This window comes from Malaclemys terrapin, chromosome 6, assembly GCF_027887155.1.
Source record: "Malaclemys terrapin pileata isolate rMalTer1 chromosome 6, rMalTer1.hap1, whole genome shotgun sequence".
NCBI lineage: Eukaryota > Metazoa > Chordata > Testudines > Emydidae > Malaclemys > Malaclemys terrapin.
This window is the reverse complement of record NC_071510.1, coordinates 128606082-128629250: the sequence shown is the minus strand read 5'-3', so window position 1 is coordinate 128629250 and position 23169 is coordinate 128606082. Positions and strand designations below refer to the sequence as shown.

Below are 23169 nucleotides of genomic sequence, written 5' to 3'. Positions count from 1 at the left end.
TCCCAGTAGGTCTATAACAGTTACCCATCCCACAGTCCCTGGGAGTCTTCAGCAGGGTGTGTGAAGGCACTTAGCTTAACTGCCCTTATTCCCCAAATTTCACTCGTGATGTTCCGCTGACATCGCTGTTCAATCCAGTCTATAAAAGCCCCTTTTGGAGCGTTTGCTGTGTCAGATGAAAATTCAGCAGCTTTATTCCCATCGCAGCCTGTGCTCTCCCTGTCATCATGAAGGTCTCCTTCTCCCTCTGCATCCTCTTGGCTTTCATAGATGCAGGTGAGTCCTCTGATTTTGGGGCTGTTAACCCTGTCACAGCCCAAAGTATAGAACTGGCCCAGGAATTGCTGTTCTGCAGTTGGGTGTCTTCCCATCCTGGTGGGAAATATCCCTTACGCCTGTGGATTTGTCCCCTCTGTCTTGAATTGGGATGAATGGGATTTGGGGTTAGCTGGGTTCATCCTTCATGCCCAATGCTCACTTTGCTTTGAAATGCACCTTGAGGTGTCGGGGCCTAACGAGAAGACATGGGGTCAGGAACTAAATGGAAGGTGTGACGTTGTGCAGTCTATATGGTTTTATAAAAATATTATAATCTGTGAATATAATGTAACTGGGATATGCTTCATGCAAAAGGTCTCTTGTAAGGTATCATTACAAAGCTTATAATCTACTGAGTGTGATCATCCTATTTGTATAAATGTACCACTCTTGTATCAATCTAGAAATATAAAACATAACTCTGAGGGCCTATTGTAATTATGCAAAGTGTGGGCCATTAATGGGGGGTTTGGAATCTTGATGACTCCCATTAACCAGAACCATTGTCTGCAGATGGCTGTGTTTTACCTGTAAGTCTTCCTGTGTGCTGGCAAGTGGGTAATGAAGTCTTGCAGTGACGTGTGATCATGTCACCTGAACTGGAATCCATCTTTAACCTGGTGCTTTTCCAGTGAGGGGAGGGGGTGGAAACCCAGAGGGACAAAGGGTTCCTGCCTTATGCAAAAGATATATAAAGGGGTGGAACAGAACAAAGGGGAGAGGGAGGAGCCATCATGAAGAATGCCCTAGCTACCATCTGAGCTGGAACAAGAGCTGTACCAGGGGAAAGAATTGTGCCCAGGCCTGGAAGGTGTCCAGTCTGGGGGGCGGAGGAGGGGGAAGAACTTACTGAAGCACAGGGTCAGCTCCAGGCACCAGCCGAGCAAGCTCATGTTTGGGGTGGCAGATTCTACGGGGCGGCATTCCGCCCAATCCTAGGGCGGCATGGCCGCTGTTTTTGTTTTGTTCGCTGATCTGGCCGCCCTGTAGGGGTCGGCGGTGTGGAGGAGGGGAGCGCCCTGCTAGGAGAGGGCTGTGCGCGCCGTCTGCCCCAACCAGTGCCAGGTCTATAGCAAGCCGGCAGGGCAGCCAGCGTCCTTCCCTCCCTGCTGACCGGAGCGGCGCGGAGCCCTCCTGGGAGGCGGCATGGCGGTCGGGGCCTCGTGGCGAGCGCCTCGCAGAAATCCTGGCCACCCCCCGCTCTCTCTCTTCCCCCCCCTGCTCCCTCTCCCTCCCCCTGCTAGCTGGGGCACATCTGCAGCACAGGGAGTCCCCCTACCCCCTGGCTCTGGCCGCGCCGCAGGGTTTTTTTTGCTTTGCTGTTCTGACCGCCCCAATTTTTTTTTTTTTTTTTGCTTGGGGTGGCAAAAAGCATCTCTGAGGGTGAGATTATCTCTAGTCAGTTTAAATAGACCTAGATCTGCATATTTTATTTTATTTTGCTTGACTTGCTTTGTTCTGTCTGTTACTACTTGGAACCACTTAAATCCTACTGTCTGTATTTAATAAAATCACCTTTTACTTAATTAACTCAGAGTATGTATTAATACCGGGGGAGCAAACAACTGTGCATATCTCTCTGTCAGTGTTATAGAGGGCGAACAATTTATGAGTTTACCCTGTTGAAGCTTTATGCAGGGTAAAACGGATTTATTTGGGTTTAGACCCCATTGAGAGTTGGGCGTCTGAGTGCTAAAGACAAGCACACTTCTGTGAGCAGTTTTCAGGTAAACTTGCAGCTTTGGGGCAAGTAACTCAGACCCTGGGTCTGTGTTGCAGCAGACGGGAGTGTCCGGCTCAGCAAGACAGGGTGCTGGAGTCCTGAGCTGGCAGGGAAAACAGGAGCAGAGGTAGTCTTGGCACATCGGGGGGCAGCTCTCAGGGAGGTTTCTGTGATCCAACCCGTCACAGAAGGAAATGGCAGCTAGACATTAGTAAAGCGGTTCTAGCGGCAGGGTAATCTCTCCAGTGAGGTCGTTGTGGTGCAAGCAGAGAGGACATGAGGCACGAGGGGGGATTGGAGAGCTGCATCATGCATTAGTGCCATCCCTGGATTAGAAGAATCAGGGAGTCCTATGCCTCAGGGCTCCCTAGCAGCTGTAAAGTGATACTGACCCCCTAGGAGCATGTGCAGTGACAGTGGTGGGGGTGAGTGTGCTGCTGGGGGGAAGGGGGGGAGAAGGGAGTCCCTACCCCAGAGCTCGCTGCTGCCGGCAGGGAGAGGGCTGGGGGGAGTCCTCCTCTCTGGTTCCAGTCCCAGGGTAGCGTGCCTGCACTCCAAACTCATCCCCAGCCCTGCCCCACCCCAAACCCTTCAGCCCCAGCCAGAGCCCTCATCCCCATGCACCCTAACTCTCCACCTCAGCCCTGAGTCCCCTCCCACCCCTCATCCCCAGCCACACCCCAAATCCACCCCCAGCATCATCCCTGCACCCCCTCTTATCCCCAAACTCCCTCCCAGAGCCTGCACCCCTCCTGCACCCCAGTCCCCTGCTCCAGCCCAGGGCCTGCACTGCAGACCTCCTCCCCCACCCAAACTCCCTCCCAGAGCATTGGGCAGGGGCAGGTTCTGGGCACTACCAACATGTCTACAAACCTGCCACCCCAGCCAGCAAGAGCTGGTGCGCCATACTGGGGTGGACTGGCTTCCTGAGGCAGCAATTTAAAGGGCTGGAGCCTAGGGCCCTTTAAATTGCCACCAGAGCCCTGGGGTAGCGGCAGTGGGGCTCAGGTGGCGATTTAAAGGGCTCAGGGCTCCTGCTGCCGCTACTGCCCCAGGCCCTTTAAATCGCCGCTGGAGCCCCACTGCTGCTACCCCAGGACTACGGGGACAATTTAAAGGGCCTGGGAAAGTAAAGGCAGTGGGATCCCCAAGCCCTTTAAATAGCCCCCGGAGCCTGCTGGAGCCCTGGGGTAGCGGCGGCAGGGCTCTGGTGGCTATTGAAAGGGTGCTGGGCTCCCACTGCCTCTACCACCCCGTGCCCTTTAAATGGCCACCGGAGCCCTACCGCCGCTACCCCAGGACTCTGGAGACGATTTAAAGGGCCCTGGAGGGTAGCGGCAGCCAGAGCCCCGGGCCCTGCTGCTGGAGCCCCGGGGGTCCATCAGCAATTTAAAGGGCCTGGGGCTCTGCTGTGGTAGCAGCAGCTACAGCCTTGGGCCCTTTAAATCGCGCCATTTAAATCGCCCCCAGAGCTCCCAGCCACCTCTGCAGCTGGGAGCTCAGGGGCTGATTTAAAGGGCTTGGGACTCCCAGCTGCTGCTACCACAGCCCTAGCCCCGGGCCCTTTAAATCCTGATTTAAAGGGCCTGGGGATTTAAAGGCCCCGCCTCTTCTGGTGGAGGCCACGCCCCTCCTCAGGACTCTGGAGTACCGGCAAGTCCTTTAAGTTACTTTCACCCCTGCCCTCAGGACGTACAAGCCCCAGCAGTATTGGTGGCTGTTCCCCTGATCGTTGTAGCTTAGTCAAACAGGTCAGCAGATACAGGGCCGGCTCCAGGCACCAGCCCTCCAAGCATGTGCTTGGGGCGGCACCTGGAGGGGGGCAGCGCTCCGGGCGGCACCCGGAGGGGGGTGGGGCCCCGGCCAGGCTTGCCACTCTCCCCCTGGCGCTCCGGCCAGCCAGGGAGAGCGAGGCCCCGGCCGGGCTCGCCGCCCTCCCCCCGGCGCTCCAGCCGGCCCTGAGCAGATACAAAGGAAAACCAGAGGATGCCTGCTAGTGAAGAAGAGGAAGCTTGAAAAGAGAAGTGAGAAACATTCATAGCACCCGCTAAGACAAAGTGTGTTCCCTTTCCTTCCCTAGGGAGCTCTCTTCAGTGTGAGGTTTGCCATGAAATAGGGGAGAGCTGTTCCGGCCCCATGGAAACCTGCGATACTGGCAAAGATACCTGTGGCATTATAAAGCATGAAGCTGTACGAGGTAGGTAAGAGAGAGCTTAAGCCAGAGTGGTGCAGTGGACAGAGCTGGGAGACAAGACTCCTGGGTTCTATTCCTGTCTCTGCCACTGACTGGCTGGGTTACCCCGGGTGAGTTACGTTCCCTCTCTATGCCTCAGTTTCCCATCAATCAAAGGGTGGGGCATGATACTTGTGAAGCAGGTTGATCTCTCTGGATGAAAAGCACGAAGTATTATTATTAAGCCAAGCAGTGTTTCCTACCTGGCAACAAACAATGTGAGTGCCCAGTTTTCAAATTTGGAGGGGAGGGACCTAAACACCAATTTGATTCTCCAGGGCACCTGTTTGAGCCTCCAGATTTAAGACCCCAGCACTGTAGCTTTGCCCGAAGTGCATCCCTTCCCACTTATCAACATCCCCCGTCCCTAAGTCACCCTGTCATCCCCTCAAGGCACCTGCATTGATGTTCTGGACACAACCCAGTTGGGTGAGTGAGATTCCCCTTTAACCCAGGCAGTGTTAGATACCAGAGGGCTCCCATAGCTTGTTACTGTGGGAGGGTGCTAGACTTAGGAGCCTGGTATAGAAACACAGACAGAGAGACTGGAACCAGGGACTTGGGGAGATGCTGCTTCCTCGCTGCTATCTGGGGTGCCACCCTGAGGTGCTGAGACATAAAAGCCCCACAGGCAGTCCTGCCTGAAGAGGCACAAGCGACAGCCCTCCGTGATTCCCCGGCACTTCCCGTATAAACCAGGAAGCCATTTCTGAAAGTTGCCTGAGCAACGCAGACCACCAGCGTGCTTCTGTCTGAAACCCCACTTTGCCAAACCTCGCAGTGACTTGCCTTGATTCCAGACTCCTGACTCCTAACCTAGTCGACTCTGGTCCTGGTTTACGGTCCTTGGCTTAAGACCTTTGCTGACCTTGGTGAAAGCCCCTAGCCAGCCCTACCCTGATTCTCGCCTCACACTCTCAATTTTTAACGGACTCTGACTTGGTTTTGACCTGGCCTGGCCCTAGACTGATCTTGACCTCTGGTCCGGATACTGAGCAGCTCACTTGATGCCCAGAGTCCGCCCGTGACCAGCCCTGATTGATAGAGAGCCAGCACTATACTAGCATCTAGCATTAGAGACAGACCAGCATCAGTGAGTCTAGGGATGTAGATAAACTCCCCCACTTCTGAGCATCCTTACCAAGACTTTACAGGGCACAGGGGTAAAGTTGGTCTCCCTCTTGGCCAATACACCAGGGATTCATAGTTTTCAAGGCCAGAAAGGACACTGCGACCATCTAGTCAGGATCTCCTATAGAATGCAGGTCAGAGAACTTCCCCTCAATAATTCCTAGAGCAGATCATTTACCAAAACAGCCAATCTTGATTTTTAAAATGGTCAGTGATGGAGAATCTACTATGACCGTGGGTAAATTACTCACAATTTACACCTTATTTCCAGTCTGAATTTGTCTAGCTTCAACTTCCAGCCATTTGATCATGTAATACATTGTCTCTGCTCGACTGAGCAGCCCAATAGTGAACTGAGGACCTCTGGAACGAACAGCACAAGTCTCTACAGCTGAAGCGAGGCTCTTGGTAGCTCAGAGCTGTAACAGATTGTCATGCATGGAATGGGGACAGATGGGCATGCAGCCTACCATTGACCAGTGGGTAACAACTCTTTACTAAAGAGTCCCAAGAACGGGGTATTCTTGCTGGGGTACAGCTGTAGTGAAACTTGGTGGCCACTAGCTGCTCCCCATGTAAATATTACAGTATGGGGTGGAGAGGCATGAAATTCCTCCCTAGTATCTGAGATGTGATGGTGGCTGGTCCATTTCCCCATGGTGATCACTGTGCCTCCATCAGCACCACCTGCAGGATGGCTTTGCTGTTCCCGAGCCCCAAATTGTTTTGTATCATCCTGTCACGATGCCAGGAAGGCCATGTTGCATCATGATTGGGGGGAGGGGGCTGGGGAAGAGAGGGGAGCGAAGAAGTCACTGCAGGAAGGAATGCCCCTTGGTGCTGGCTGTAACAGTCAGGGTCCAGACACTCCCAGGGGAGAATGGGGGGAAGGGAATCTGAACCCCAAAGAGTAAGCAATTGAATCAACCAGTTGTACACTGTTATTGTGCATAAAAATGTCGAATAAGATCATTTATGAAAGCTTGTAATGTTCTGAACTTGATGGTCCTTATGAGACATGTATACAGATGGTGGGTATGAATCTATGGATTTCTGTATACAGCACAGTATGCTCATGCCCTATGCTATAATTTTTAAATATGCCTCACAGCAGCGAGGGGCTCCTTCCAAGCCAAGTGTTTTCACAAAACCAGTCCCGAGTAATGACCCATGAAAAGACAAATTATGGCCTATTACAGTTGACTGAGACACTCTCTCAAATTGAGAGGGAATCCCCCCTCCCCCATGGCTCTGAATAACCATGAATTGAGAGGTTTCAGAGTAGCAGCCGTGTTAGTCTGTATCCGCAAAAAGAAGAACAGGAGTACTTGTGGCACCTTAGAGACTAACAAATTTATTAGAGCATAAGCTTTCGTGGACTACAGCATCCGAAGAAGTGGGCTGTAGTCCACGAAAGCTTATGCTCTAATAAATTTGTTAGTCTCTAAGGTGCCACAAGTACTCCTGTTCTTCTTTTTTCATGAATTGAGAGAAAGGAAACCCCCCCTGCAAAGCCTCTTAAAAGGGAAGGGAACAGGATTTGAAGTGAAAGGTATCCAGAACTGAGGGACAGTCTCAGGCATGGGGCTGTCTGTCTTGCACACTGGATCCCCTCTCTGGCAGGGGATTTGCTGGGAAACTGTTCAAAGGTAACTTCTATTAGCAAAGAGAATTCAGCTAATGTCGACGTGTAAACCCTGAAGTTGCATATTTATGTTTATTTTCTGGGTCACTTGTCCATGTTTGCTGCTGCTTCCTATTTCATCTTTGAATCTGTGATTTGTCTATAACAAACTTCTTGTTGGTTTTTACCCCAAGCAGGTCTCTGGTGTGCAAACTGCGTGGAGTGTGTTTGCCAAAATGAACTGATAATGAGGGGCAGGTTTCACTTCTTCTTGGGGATGACGAACCAGAGTTGGGGAAAGTCTGAGTGTCCAATAGTTAAGAACTTGGGGGGGGGGGGGGTAGACAGATCTGTGGAGTCTCGGGACCAGAAGGGCTGGTGGGGTCACCCTGGCAGGAGTAACTAGGCTGGGTAAGACCTTTACGCTTGTAGGCTGGCTACTGGCGTCAAGGCTCTGAGTCATAGCAATGTAGCGTTAAGGCACCCAAGGTTACAAGACAGGCAGTGAGAGAACCCCTTACTGCTCTGGGGGACCTCAAAGCATCACAGTGGGCCTGTTTTGTTCGTAACGCCATGTTTTTCTTTCTTATAGAGCTAAAGAGGATTGTGATAACCCGAAAGTCCTGCCTGCACTCCAACAGTTGCCGAGCAGACTCCATTAGTATGAACTTTGGGAATGGAATAACACGAAGGAGCGGAATCACCTGCTGTGTGGGAGACGCTTGTAAAACAGCGTCTGACCCATGTACGTATCTACAGCATGCGCTCTCCTCCCCTTTCCACCCTCCTCTTCCTCTTGCCATCCTAGGCTTACAATGAAACTCCTGCTCTCTATCCTAAGTTTGCACCAAGCTGGGAATTCACCCAGACCCCACCAGGGATGGCCCTGCTGCTCTCTAAGCTGTTGTGAGAGATTAAGAATGAGGTGATATTTCAGTAGGAGATTTCACCTGCTTTGCAGGGGTGCTCTAATGAATAACACTGAGTCCCTGAGAACATGCAGGGAGCACTGGACTGAATAAGCCTCAATCCCTGAGAATAGCCACTTGCCCTGCAGGGGGCCTGTTGTTTTAAGTGAGATGGAATATATGGCCAAGGGTGGTAAGATAACCCAGTCGCTGTCCAACATTAAACAGTGTTAAACAAGGTCCGGGATTTGATACACAGAGACCTCAGCTTGCTTAGCACCATGGCAAACACACCATGAAACATCCTTTTCTTAAAGAAATAGAAAAGAAGGAAAAGCAGTGAAAGCCTTTGAAATGTAAAGTATGAAATCAGGCTTTCATTTTCACGCCCTTTCCCTTTAGCTGGATAGAGTCTTTAGGAGGGGGAAAAAAAACCTTGTTTAGTCTCTTAGGGCAAATAACTGTCACTCTAGGTTGCGTTTTGGATTCAGCTGGAGCCAGTAAAGGCGGTGATGGCCAGAGAGAGGGATCCAGATGACCAGTGTGGTCAGAACACCTCTCAAGATCAGGATGACAAAGGCCCAGGAAACAGGCATGGGGGCAGGGGTGGCAGCCATGATGGTAAAGCTCGCTTCTGTCTGCTCTTTTGAGTGTTTGCTCCCCTCCAAAAGGGAGGGATGGATGGAACAGCCCATCCCCTTGTTGTTTTGTCCACCAATTAGGCCTAATAGCTGATGCATCGATTTTGGTTCATTAACTTCTGCTTCCAAGTCTTCTGTGTTTATAGAGCATAATTTCAACATAGTCCTTGAATTATATCAATGTGACTTTTGGTTTGGACTAATTTAGTCTCTGTCTGGTTCTCTTGCACTTATTTATTACATTCTTCATTGAAAATAATTTGACCTATTTTTCCATGGTAAAAGTTATAGGCCAGTTGTCACAACAGGCCTTACACTGAATAACTCCCTGCTGGGGTGAGGAGGAGAAGTAAAATGGATAGGTCTCTGAGTTCCTACTAACCAGATTCTACATGGGAGAAGGCTTCACTCGGGAAAACTCTCATGTCAGTAGAGACTAGACTCAACTGCCCGTGGTATCTCCTAGAGATAGAACTCTAGTCCCCTGCAGTGGGAGGATTTAAAGGGCCATTTGATGATTTTCCCCCAAGCTCCCTCACCCCAAATGCCAATTGTCCCTGCTAACATTGCCAAAGCTGACTGTGATCCTTCCGGTTGTTCCCAGTGCCACCGATGAACACCGTGCCCAATGGCCTGCAGTGTCCAGCATGCTACACTGAGAATTCTTACCAGTGTAATGAAGACACTGTGCATTGTACCGGAGCCCAGACCCAGTGTTTTGATATAGCTGGGAAAATAACCATCGGTAATTTATTTATTTTTTCCTGTTGTTTTGGTTAATTTCGTAAACCCCGTTCTATGAAATGCTTCAAAGAGAAATGAGAGAGAACCAATTTAAAAAAAAAAAGGCAAAAGAAATGTCAATGACACTGAATGGGAACAAATCTGCAGCTGGTACAAAGAATTTTTTTCCCCTTTCCACGCTGTGTATAGTTAACCTGTGGAATTCATTGCCACAGGATATTATTGAAGCCAAGATCTTAGCAGGCTTCATAAAAGAATCATTAATTTTCTAAATGTCTAAGTATGGATAAGAACATCGACACTTATGTTAGATAAGATATAAGCCCTCCTGCTTCTGAGTCCAAAACAGCTACCTAAATGGAGATTAGGAAGAAACTTCCCCTCTGGACAGGTGACCGTTTAGGTATGTATAACCATAATCTTCCTCATTGTTGGTGGCAGGATACTGGATTAGATGGACCCCTGATCTGGTCTGGTAATTCCATTTTTCCTGAATTAAAAAAAAAAAAAAAAAGGAACCAGTGTCCCCTCTCTGCTGATCGGTAGCAGGCTGGCTTCCCCTTGGAAAACAGTGTTATGGAGTCAGAGTATTTTCTGAGTGTAAATTGTTTATTTACACTATATACATCAGTCCTTGAACAGAGGCGATTGCAAGCAACATGCAAATAACCCTCTCTTTCAGAAATCTCAGCCCCCAAACCAAAGCCCAAAGCAATGCACCAAGTATTGGTTCTCGATAGATTAAGACAGAGAGCAAACTCTCCTGCAGCTTGCAACAGCCCCTACCCCACCAAAAAAACACCTGCCTCACAAGCTAACAACCACCCAGCATTTTGTCAGACTGAAGAGTGCTTGCATGCAAAGAAAAAGGACTTGCTAGACTGTGTGTAACAGAGCCACCAGGTGACTCCCAGTCTGAATAAACATCACTTGTATTTAGATACATAATTACATGCATAATTTCTCTGACACAATAATACTACCAGTTCTCCAGCTGGCCATAGAGACTTCCAGCATAGAAAAAAATCCTGATTCCTAATGTAATAAACAAGTAGAAAAATCCCCATGTTAGAGGAAAAATCAAAAAAGTTTCCCATCCTTTATCCACCAGAAAGTGGGGTGGAGGGGGGGGGGGAAGCCAAAGCTCAATTCACCCCTATTATTTCAGGTCAATCAAACTGACTCCAATTGCCTCTTAAAATACATTTTAAAAGAGACATCTAAAGACTGTCAGGGAAAGTGACCTGTCAGAAACTTTCCTGACCAGCAGAGGCTTTGACACTGAGTGTCCTGCCAGTAACTGGAAGTGGTGGGGGGAGGAAAGATCAGAGAAGGACAGGGAGACTAGAACAAACTTGATACCCTCGCAGGGGGTAGCACTATTGGGACTGACTAGTGACAGGAAGAGCCAGAGCTCCCCTGATGCCTGGTATGTGCTTCTTCCTCTGTGCAGGTATACTACCCCTAAAAACTGCAAGGAAGGGCTGCACCACCGAGTCTGAGTGCACTGCTCCAAAAGGGGAGAAAGGGTTCGATGTGGACATTGTGAGGTTTGAGTGCAAACCAGCTTCCAGCAGAGGCCACAAGGCTCTTGGATTTGCCCCTCAAGTTGCCCTCCTCCTTCCAGCCCTGTCAGGACTTATCTTGGTGCTGCTGCTTTCTTGATCTTCCCTGCAGGCATGGGACACATGCCCAGCATTGCTGTGCTGAAGTCACTCTATCTGCTGCTTGCATGTGGCACTTTCTGCAGTTGTTTTTCCCTTGCAGGGACTCTGTTTTCTACTGGAATCTCTCTGCCTTAGCCTTTTTCAATTAAGCCAAGAAAAATCTTCTAGATTTTTGATTTATTTAAGCTGGTGAAGTTTAATTATATTGGGCATCATGATGGCTAAGCTGGGACCGAGCAAGACCCTGTGTAGAACCACCAGACAGTACAAGCGGTGGAAATGAGAGCATTCAAGACAACCACGGGGTCTGCCAGCATCCAGCAGCCTCAGTAAAGATCCCCTTTATATTAATTCCACCTGAGTCTGTCCCTCTTCTTCTACCCCCTCTCCTTAAAGTTATTTGGCAGAATGTACCCCTTGTATTCACACCCTAAACACTGTTGAAATAACCTTTGTACAAAGTATACCTTGCAAGGTGTGATAAATTTTGTGTGTGTAGCTCCCTTTTATGACAGATTTCAGAGTAGCAGCTGTGTTAGTCTGTATCTGCAAAAAGAACAGGAGTACTTGTGGCACCTTGGAGACTAACAAATTTATTTGAGCATAAGCTTTCGTGGAATGGGCTGTAGCCCACAAAAGCTTGTGCTCAAATAAATTTGTTAGTCTCTAAGGTGCCACAAGTACTCCTCTCCCTCTTATGGACACCTAGCCAGCTAGTTAGCTATAAAAAACTCTCTTAGTAGTTGTTCTCTACTTGCTTTACCTGTAAAGGGTTAAAAAGTCTCCCTGCATAGATAAAAGGAAGGGAGTGGGCACCTGACCAAAAGAGCCAAGGGGAAGGCTAGAACTTTTTAAAATTGGTGGGGGTGGGGTGGGAATTCCCCTTTGTCTGTTCTCCCGAGGAGCAGAGACAGGGCTGAAACTATGCTGTAAGAGCTTGGGTCAGGTATGAAAAATCATCAAATCCTACCTAGAAACTACTCATTTGGAACCCCAGATATGTAAATAGATCAGGAAATGTCTAGGAAGACGCAATTAGGTTTATCTCTGTTTATTTCTTTGACCTGTGGACTCCTCTGGGCTAACCTCAAATGCTTTTTTTTGCTTGTAACTTTTAAGCTGGACCTCAAGAACGTTATTCTCGATGTGAATCCTTGTAAGTGGCTTTTTTTTTTAAAATCTAGCAATAGCCTGAGTTTTCAAATGTATTTTCTTTCTTTTTGTTTTTAATAAAATGTACCTTTTTTTAAGAACAGGATTGGATTTTATGCACAGGTTGTCTAATTAGCTGGTGGCAACAGCTGGTTTCCTTTGTTTTCTTTCTCAGCTCTTCCTTGGAGGGAGTGTGTGAAAGGGCTTGAGGTACCCCCAGGAAGGAATTCCCAAGTGCACCTTCCTTGGTTTTCAAAGGGGTTTTGCACTTGGGTGGTGGCAGCCTCTACCCATCTAAGGTCAGAGAAAAGCTGTAACCTTGAGAGTTTAATACAAGCCTGGAGTGACCAGTATTAATTTTTTAGAATCCTTGTGGGCCCTCACCTTCTGCACTCAAAGTGCCAGACTGGGGAATCAGCCTTGACACAAGGTGTCATTTGAAAATTCATAAATTTACTGATCAGTATCTTCGTAATAATATACCTGTGGCAATTTTGTATGTGAAATTATAAGATTCCACTGTATGGTGGTGTTTAGACATGTTCCAAACTAGGATTAGCAAGTAGTTCTGTCCTAAACAAAGGAATGTGTGCTCTGCTTAATTTGCATTTAAGCAGTAAACAAAATCATTAAACAGGAAGGGGAACAAAGGAAGCTCAAACAAGTGAGGAAAAAGCAGCAGGGAACATCTTTCCTCATCGACTTTTTGTCTCCTGGTATCCAACTGGAAATGTTTTTCAAGAGGGGGACTGAAACTATACAAAGGAGAGACAAACACCACAAAGGATACTCTCCCCAACACACTCTATGCCTATCAATTCACTGCATCAGAAAGGACAAAGGAAGCATGTATTGGATTCTGGGAGAAAGGGTCCTGACCTAAGAAGTTTGGCTAGCAAGACTGCTGAAAGCCTATGGTGAGAAACTTTGCTTGAATCTGATATAGTTTAAGTTAGATATTAGTAAATGTCTTGTCTTTATTTTTCTTGTATCCATTTCTGACTTTTATGCCTCATTACTTGTACTCACTTAAAATCTCTTTGTAGTTAATAAAATTGTTTTATTGTTTTATCTCATCCAGGGGGTTTAAATTGAAGTATTTGGGAAACTCCATTTGGGGTGGCATGGGATATACATATTATTTCTATTAAAAAATAACAGACTTTATATAAACTCGTATTGTCTGGGAGAGGGCTGGGCAGTACAGGACAGACGTTTCTGGGTGAAAATCGAAGACTGGGATTGTGTTGGGGTCACCCAGTAGTATAACCCAGGCTGGTGAGGGCCAGACTGTAACCCTAGTGTGACTGGCAGGCTGCAGTTACACACAGAGGCTCAGGGTGTGGCTTGCATGCTGGAAGGCTGTTTGTGAGTGACCCAAGTGGGAACTCTGTCAGCAAGGCATCGTAAGGCACCCAAGGTTGCAGGGCAGGGATGGCACAGCTGCTCATTGGTCTACATTGTACCTGGGTATATCACAGTTTGCCAGTTTAATGCTCCCCCCAGCTTCACTTTCACACTGGTCATGGGGAGCAGCCATCAGCTGGGGGTGCATTAGGGACACCATCACAAAAATCACTGTCCCCCAGAATCAATCAGTGCCTGCCATCCTCTTCTCTAACCACTAGATCACGCTCCCTTTCAAAGCCACAAAGGGAACCCAGGACTCTTTTCAATCAGCCACACCAGCTGTGACTGATACTCACCACCCCTCCTCCCAGAATCTAATACAGAATCCAGCAATCCTGGCTCTCAGTCCTGTGCATGATCCGGCACATGATACGGTCTCTTAAGGGTGAGTACATTGTGTGTATTCATGTTTTATTTTACTTCCCAGAAGAGAAATTAAAAGGAGAGATCTCTCCATGTTCCTTCAGCCCCCGTCAAGGAAGGAGAACAGAAACTGACCTTCTTAGCAGAAAACGAAGGGGAGCTTTTCAATGTTCTGTATTACACCAGCGCTGAGGATCTGAGCCTTGGATAAGAAGGTGGAGGATGGCCTGGGGAGGGAATGATGGGACTGAAAGAGACTGACTAAATGAGTATGGTTTGCAGGGTAACTGTATCAATCCCAGGATATTAGACAGACAAGGTGGGTGAGATTATATTTTATTGGCCCAATTTTTGCTGGTGAAAGACACAAGATTTTGAGCTTAAAGAGGACCTGAAGAAGAGCTCTGTGTAAGCGCCAAAGCTGGTCTCTCTCCCCAACAGTAGTTAGTCCAATAAAAGATATCACCTCACCCACCCTGTCTCCCTCAGTGAACACGGCACAGAGATGGTAATTCACGCTGCGGGAGATCAGACTCACTGTAGCACTCAGATTAAATATTTATATCCTGATTGAAAGCCCACCAGCATGTCCCTGGTGTGGTAGGATGTACTACCCCTTTGAGGCATGGTCTGGGGCTTAGGCACAGCCATGGAGCAGCCAGCTCCACCCGGTTTCTGGGCTACATAAACAGCAACAGGAGGCTGAGGAATAAAGAGGGGGACTGGAGGACTTGCTGTCTGCAGGCATTAGCCTGATCTGGCTCTTAGAGACTCTGTTTTCTGACTGTACATTTGGTTGCTCTGAGGTAAGGGCTTTATGAACTTGGTTAAGCTGGCTGCTCCTTCCTTGACTTAAAGCCTAAGGGGGAACGCCTGCCTGCCTCCTGGCACAAGAGAACTAGAAACTCTGCTGGCTGGGGTTGGTTTGTAGGCTGTCTTAGGGGGACATGTGTTTTGTAAGTTTGGTTTTGGCCTTCCCTTCTTGGATCCTGGATACCCCAAGAAATGACCCTGAGATTAATCCACCTCTATGATGCTGTGGAGCTAAGTATTCTGTTTTGCTTCCTGGCCTGTCACATAGTGCTGACATTGCTAGTGTGCAGCAGTTGCATTTCACCTCAGAGGTGGCTGCCTTTCAGTGGGGGTTGTCATGCCATGTAGTTTATACGAACACTGAAGACCTTGGTGATGCAAACTCCACCTGTTATTGATGTTGATGATAAGTGGAGGGCCAAGGTGTGGCTTGAAACACAAGCTTCTCTTGAAAGAGGTTGAAGCTTCACCTGAGAGGAAGTGACATCTTTGTGTAACTAATGCCTGGGGGTTAGTATTAAGTCTAGTAGTGTGTGGACAGGAGTCAGGAGAACACCACCTACTCTGAAACTAGTATCGATCGTGACTGGCTGAACAAAAGGAGGCTGTATTTGCTGGTGGTTTTTCTGTATGTACTGGGGTGGCACACTTGGATGCTTACATAGGCTGAGCTGGGCCCCTCCCTCTGGTCAGAGCCTCCACTGGGCCTCTTGCTCCCCAGCTACAGCCAGTGTCACCACCAGCTGAACCTGCATTTGCACTTAAAGCTGAATAATGTAGAGCTTGGCCTATGTGAGTAGTTACGTTTGTGACCCCTTCAAGTAGCACCTCAAATCCTTCAATGTATTTATCTCCACAACTCCCCTGTGCTATTATCCTTGTTTTGCAGGTGGGGAACTGAGGTAGAGAAAATAAGTGACTTGCCTAAGCTCACACAGGAAGTCTGTGACAGAGCAGGGACTTGAATTCTGGTCTCCAAAGTCACAAGTTACTGCTATAACCAGCGAACCATCCTTCCTTTTGGCATCTTTCAGCTGTTTCTAGTGCACCTCGTAACAGGCCCACTGTCCCAGAGCACCCCTTCATGGCCTCTTGGACAGCCTCCTGTGTTGAGGACTTGTCTGCCTGACCAGGTTCCTCTAGAGCGGTGGTTTTCAAACTGGGTCGTGATCCAGAACTGGGTCGTGGAATGTAAAGCACTGGGTCATGGTGGCTCTGTTCAGCACCACTGACTGGGACGTTAAAAGTCCGGTCGGCGATGTTGCCTGGCTAAGGCAGGCTAGTCCCTACCTGTTCTGACACCATGCTGTGCCCTTGAAGCAGCCAGTAGCAAGTCTAGCTCCTAGGTGGGGGTGCCATGGGGCTCTGTGTGCTGCCCCCATCCCTGAGCACTAGCTCCAAGCCAATCGGAGCTGGGTGTGGGGGGGCGGTGCCTGCAGGCAAGAGCTGTACAGAGTTGCTTGCGTGCCTCTGCCTAGGAGCCGGATCTGCTGCTGTCTGCTTCTGGGGCGCAGCGCGGTCTGCGTTGCCAAGACAGGCAGGAAACCTGCCTTAGCACCCCTGCTGCGCTGCTGACCAGGAGCTGCTGGAGGTAAGCCCATGCCCCAACCCTGAGCCCCCCCAAACCCCTGATCTCCTCCCACACCCTAACCTATGCCCCAGCCCTGAGCCCTCCAAACCTGGAGTCCCCTCCTGCACCCCAAACCCCTCATCCCCAGTTCCGTTGGGTCGCGGGCATCAACAATTTTCTTCAACTGGGTTGTCAAAAAGCTTGAAAACCCCACTGCTCTAGAGTCCCCCTTCTTCTGCACTTGCCGGTATCCTTAGAGCCCCAAATGCTGTCCACCATGTAGAAAAAATTGCATATACTCAAACATTTTCTGCCCTTCCTGGATTCTCAGGCCTAGTCTAGCTTGGAGGTGGAAGGGACCAGATATTGTTTTAGTTTCTTGCAAGACTCCTTTTCCTACCCTCCTGCTTCTCAGGGCTGGCCGTTGGGGATTCTTTGGCTATGGTGCCTGTCTATCCCCTCTGTTCCCAGTCCCAGGTCCTGTATATAATACACTGGGGTCACAGCACAAGTTTACATCATTTTACCAGAGAAAACATTTTCCTGGAGCCCGCAATGGGTGATCAGCTGCAGTGTGAGCATTGAGTGCTCTTGTAATGTCATTCTTGTTCAGACCCTGAAACCCTCCCCAGACAGGAGGTCCTTAAGCCAGGAATGGTGGCCCTAGCCTCTGTTTGCCAGAACCTGGCAATGAGCAACAGGGGATGGATCACTTGATCATTACCTGTTCTGTTCATTCTCTCTGGGGAACCTGGCATTGGCCACTGTCGCAAGACAGGATACTGGGCTAGATGGACCTTTGGTCTGACCCAGTAGGGCTGCCATTATGTTCTTTCTTTCAAATACTCCCAACAAGCTAGCTGATGGAGAATGAGATGTGGGGGGGAGGGAGTGTGGGAGGAAGAATTTTAACTTGGAGTGGGAGTGGGGCTGATAACATACATTTCATGCAGGAAACCCCAACTCTCCCCTCCCCTATTAAGCATCAGTTAATCATTTACACAGACTGTACAACTATATGGATACTGAAGATGGAATACAACTGCCCCTTGGGTGTTTTCTGTATGTGGAATATATCAATACACCAGCAACTCTCACTCAGCATGTTTCCAGATCTGATAACATCTTGGATTAAAAGCAACTCTCCTATCTCTGCAAACATTTTTAATCCTTAAACATATTTTGTGCATATTCATGCATAGCATAATATTACTGTACATCACATCACCGACTACAGATCTCTATCCACTGTTTCAACCCCCTGCTGTATTCTGCCTTCAGCCATTCCACCTTAGCCTGTGATCTTATCAAGTGTCAAAAGCTAAGCAGGGTTGGTCATGCCTGATCAGTGCTTGCGTGGGAAACCGCAAATAAAATTCAAGGTGCTACAGCAAATGGCGCTAGTGATACAGTAGGGGACACCCTTCCTTTTGGGTCAGTAATGAGCCAATACCACAGCTGTAGAGATTAGTCAAAGCTTAATACCAATGATAAGAGCCTGGGTAAGAAGGAAGAGGAAATTCTCATTGATAAGAAGAAATTTGATGTAATTGGCATCCCTGAAAACAGGTGGGGGGGATCACATGAGCTGAATGGTAAAATCACTGGTTACAACCTGTATAGGAAGATAGAGTGGGTCAAAAGGAGGGTGGCACTCCACATTAGACATCATTAGCTGTTTGACAATTATTGATAACCCAGAAGCACAACATATTATCCTAGAAATGTACGGCTGGAAGGAACCTTGAGAGGTCATCAAATCCAGCCCCCAGTGCAAAACCAGGCCTGGCAGAGGTTTGTCCAATTTGTTCTTCAAAACCTCCAATGACAGGGATTCCACAGTGTCCTTGGAAGCTATTCCTGAGTTTAATTACCCTTGTAGTTCCAAAGAGTTTCCTAACATCTAATCTAAATTTCCCTTGCTGCAGATTAACCCTATTACCAATTGTCCTACCTTCAGTGGATGCAGAGGACAATTGATCACTGTCCTATTTATAACCCTTAACATATTTGAAGACTATAAGGTCTCTCTCTCCCACCCCCCTCAGTTCTCTTTTCTCAAGACTAAACGTGGCCAGACTTTTTAACCTTTCCTCATAGGTCAGGTTTTATAAACTTTTCATAATTTTTTGTTGCTCTCCTCTGGACTCTTTCCCATTTGCCACATCTTGCCTTTCTTCCATGTACATGGAACAATGTGCTAACTATCGTTGGCCAGGAAGGGGTATTGGTTGGCGGAGGGGTCTGTTAGGGACCACTGAATCAAACCAGAGAACAGGATAAATTGCTCCTTAAGCACCTGTCTGTAATGTGTGGAAAGGAATAGGCTGGAAGTCTCATGCAGTCAGTAGTAACTCATCATTTACAATTATTAAAATGATAGATTTTTTTCTAACATATTGCACCCAACATGTGGTAACTCTATTCTGGACCTATTTATGCTGCATAAAGATGAGTTCATAACTGGACTGGAAGTTGCTAGTTGCCTAGTGACAAATGATCATGATCTGATTACATTCAATATAGGTAAATAGAGGACAGTCCCAACTAGTAATATATACACTTGGGGCTTCCAAAGGACTAATTTCCCAAAGCTGAAGAAAGTTATGAATAAAATTTGCTAGAAAAATCTGAATGAAAAGTGGGAGTTCTTTTAGAAGAATATATTAAATGTCCACAATCAAGAAAGGACAACTTCGGCTAAAAGTACATCCTAGTTCAGTGGCAACGTGAAGGAAGCAATTAGAAATAAAGAACAGTATATAACAAATAGAAAAAAGTGAAAATAGATAGCAATCAATATAAATTAGAACTTAGTGTATAAAATTGATAAGAGAAGCTAAACACATCGGGGTAAAATCCACAGTTGGTAGGGATAACAATGGTTTTTTTTTTTTTTAATTTGTTTGCAATGTTGTAGGCATGTTGGTCCCAGGATATAAAAGAGACCAGTTAAGTGAAATATTACCTTTTATTGGACCAACTTCTGTTGGTGAAAGAGACAAGTTTTTGCACAACACAGAACTCTTCAAGTCTGGTCTAATAAAAGATATTACCTCATCCACCTTGTCTTTCCTATTTTTTTTAAAAATATATCAGCAACAACAACAAAATTCTAGCAATGGTATAGACCTGTTGCTCCTAGATGGAACTGGTAAAATTATTATTAATGATGCAGAAAAGGCAGAAGTAGTCAAACATTTCTGTTCCATATTTCTAAGAAGGTTATACCTACGGAATGGGGAACTATATCCTGGAAAGCAGTGACTCTGGAAAGGGTTTAGGGTTTTAGAGGACAAGCAACTGAATGTGAGCTCTCTGTGATGCTGTGGCAAAAAGGGCTACTGCAATCCTTGGATGTATAAAGAGGGGAATAGAGAGGAGGAAGTAGTGAGGTGATTTTTACCTCAGTTCTGGCATTGATAAGACTGATACTGGAATATTGCATGAAGTTCTGGTTTCAACATTTTCAAAGGAAGCTGAAAAATTAGAGAGGGTGCAGAAGAGAGGCCCAAAAATGAATTGAGGGCTAGAGAAATGCCTGACAGTAAGAGACTGAAAGAGCTCATTCTGTTTAGCTTATGGTGAAGATTGAGAGGTGACTGGATGAGAGGTAGACTATAGTGTATAAGTACCTTCATGAGAAGAAAATACTGAGTACTAAAGTGTTCTTTGGCCTAACAGAGAGAGGCTGAGCAAGAGCCAATGGCTGGAAGCTGAAGCCACACGAAGCCAAATTAGAAATTAGGCCAGTGATTAACTGTTGGAACAAGCTACAAAGAGCAGTGGTGGATTCTCGATCTGAAGGCATCCAGAGATGAAGATTGGCTGCCTTTCTGGAAGAGATGCTTTAGTCAAACACAAATTATTGCGCTCAGTACAGGAGTAACTGGGTGAAATTTATTCATAGATTCTCCAAGGTCAGAGGGAACTACTGTGATGGTCTAATGTGAGCTCCTGTATAGCACAGGCCCTAGAACGTCCCCAAAATGATCCCTAGAGCAGATCTTTTGGAAAAACATCCAACTTGAGTTAGAAATTGCCAATAATGGACAATCCACCATGGCCCCTTTAAATGGTTTCAGTGGTTAATTACTCTCACTGTTAAAAATGTACACTTATTTCTGGTCTAAATCTGTCTAGCTTCAACGTTCCAGTCAATTTAATGACCTGTGTTAATCAGGAGGTCGGATTAGATGATATAATGGTCCATTCTAGCCTTAAACTCTCTGAATAGATGAATCGCCATTAGGTATTAGCAGTATAGGTCCAATGACACAGGTGAGCAGTTCTGATTACTTCCAGTAGAAGAAAGGGGTGCACAAACTCACTAGCCAGCTCACTGTAATATTGCTTTTGTGAAAGCACCATATGATTATGAAGTTTTGATAAAAACAACTCTGGAAGTTTTGCTTTAATTACATTCTCTAGGCAGTTTGTGGTTATAAAACCTCATGCTTAAATGGCCCGGAAGGAACTAATGGTCTTGCCAGACGAGTGTTCACAAATCAAACTGTTCTGCAAACACGCAAATGGAATGCAGCTTGTCAGAAACCATGCCAGCTCCTTCTGAAGTCGCTATGGACTAGCCAGGCCTCTGAGGTGCTGGGCTCTGGGTCTGTGGGGGTCAAAGTTCTAGCAGCTATGCTCGGGAGGGAGTCCGGGCTCTCCTCCACTGGTCCCCACTTGTGGCTCAGTTCCTCTCTGCACCCCACCCAGGGCTCTGCTCTGTTTCTACTCCAGAGTGAGGGTTGTTTTCTCCATGTGGCCTCTCTTTAACTCTCAGGGGTGCAGAGTTCCCTTCTCTCCGCTTTTCTCTAGTGCTCTGTTCGGAGTCTTTCACTTCTGCCCTTGAAGGACTTTTGATAACAATCTCAGGGCAGCTCTGTGGCTGAGGGGGAGGCACATGGAGGCCCGATGCTCACAGAATCTGCCCACATGCTGGATGGGTTCCAAAGTGGCTTTGGCCATGGGGGTTTTGCAGTCACCCTCCAGCTCTCAAACTGAAACAAGAGGAACCAGGGCAGCAGGCAAGGAAACCCCACCCTCCTCTGGAGAGATCTTAGAGCTGGTCTCCTGGCAGTTTCCCCATACAAAATTAACAGAATTAAAGGGGATCTGTAATGGCAAAAGTAGTGGGGCTTGTGACCTGACTTTGCTGCTCTCCAATAGATAAAGGCTGGAGGAGTTTTCCCCACCATTGTTCCCATTGGTACATAGACCAGTCACTGGTGTCTTAACCACCATGTCACCTCGCTCTGCTTGGAGGAGGTCTAAATGTCACTGTGATTAAAATGCCAGCCGCAGCCGGTCTCTGCTTGTGCTCCCATCCTCCCAATGTGATCAAATGAGAAACGTTAAGAAAAAGTGTCTAGTGTAGACAGGGCTTGCAACCCTATGAACAACGGGTAAGTGAGTGAAATTTAATGGCCTGTGCTATACAGGATATCAGACTAGATGATCTAATGGTCTTTCCTGGCCTTAAACTCTATGAATTAAATTCTGAGATCACAAGTACCAAGACATTCAGGCTGTTTAAAACTCAGTGGGCCAGATTCATTGATCTGCTCCTGCTGCTTTGCCTAGCTCCAGTGATGCAAAGCAGCTGTAGACCTGGCTTAGGATGGGTGCTGCTCTGATCAAGCAGAGCATCCATAAACCCATCAGCGGGAATGCACAGATGTAGAACTTTTGGGGAAGGGAGGGAAAACAGGTTTTGAGCCTCTTTCATCCAACACAGAAACCAAAAAGAACACCAACTCTTTTTTGCCCTTTGAGGGTCACTTAGAAGGAACTATTGAAATACATTGCCTATGCATTGTATCACATTTTTAACTGTGCTGTGCTTGCACCTTGGGCGGGCTAGGCGCTGAGCAAACAACACGGAATGTAAATTTGAATGTCAACTTCCGTCCTTTTGTAGCGAACTTCTTGCTGGTGAAAGTTGCTGAATGGACAGCCCTAGGCATGACAGTCAGCTTCTACATGGCAACAGGACTGTGCTTAATTAACCAGCAAAACCATTTATGGTCAAGCCTAGATGATCACCTCCCTCCACACCATCACCACCCTGCATATCATTACAATAGACCGAGTGAAAACTGTCTAGTTTTAAAGAAAAGCAAGTGATAATGCTGCATGAAAATCTCATTTGAAAATCCATCCTCCACGTTCCCCGGACAGTGGCTAGATTGGTGTGATGCCCCCAGACACCTTCTGATGGGGACGTTTTATAAACTAAAACAGAGAGGGGAATAAAAGAACCCCTCTCTGTATGTCTGGTCTGGTGTGTTGCATTAGGCTCTGGGCTGGGATTGATTTCTGAAGATAGAATCAAAGAACTGGATCTGGAGAGCTTCTCCAATGAGTGACTAAGGAGAGAATGTGACAGCTGCCTACCTGTATCTGAATGGGGTAAACACAAGGCAGGGAGAGGAATTGTTTTTGGTGAGAGCTACAGGATTAGACTGTAGAACAATCTTCAAGGCAGCAGGGGAAGCTTCATCGCTTGCTGGAGGATTCTCAGCTATTTGAAGTATTTAAATCATGATTTGGGGCCTTCAACAGCTGAGTCAAGGGAGAGAATTATTCCAGGAGTGGGTGGGTCAGCTTTGTGGCCCGCATCATGCGGGAGGTCAGACTAGATGATCATAATGGTCCCTTCTGACCTTAGAGTCTATGAGTCTATGAATCATTTGCAACATTTAATACTTGGCTGCAGAAAGTAACTGAGTATCTGCTGTAGGGAACAATCCGCTTATTAATAATATTTTATTTATTTATCTATTATCTTTACAATGGTAGAGCCTAAAGACCAACAAATAACAGGGCCTCATCATGCTAGGGGTTGCACAGACACAAAGTAGTACACA

General features: G+C 47.2%; 1 protein-coding gene across 1 annotated transcript; it reads left to right on the top strand.

Annotated features, from left to right (window-relative positions):
• The first annotated feature begins 227 nt into the window (after positions 1-227).
• Positions 228-10987, top strand: LOC128839126 (phospholipase A2 inhibitor NAI-like). Its single transcript, XM_054031830.1, has 5 exons — positions 228-276; positions 4122-4238; positions 7622-7774; positions 9183-9323; positions 10776-10987. The coding sequence occupies exons 1-5, from the start codon at positions 228-230 to the stop codon at positions 10985-10987; spliced, it is 672 nt and encodes a 223-aa protein (XP_053887805.1).
• Positions 10988-23169: the final 12182 nt, after the last annotated feature.

Coding starts and splice junctions, on each gene's coding strand:
- LOC128839126 (XM_054031830.1), top strand. CDS start 228: ATGAAGGTCTCCTTCTCCCTCTGCATCCTCTTGGCTTTCATAGATGCA. Junction 7,775..9,182: donor TAAAACAGCGTCTGACCCAT/GTACGTATCTAC, acceptor GGTTGTTCCCAG/TGCCACCGATGAACACCGTG. Junction 9,324..10,775: donor AGCTGGGAAAATAACCATCG/GTAATTTATTTA, acceptor TCCTCTGTGCAG/GTATACTACCCCTAAAAACT.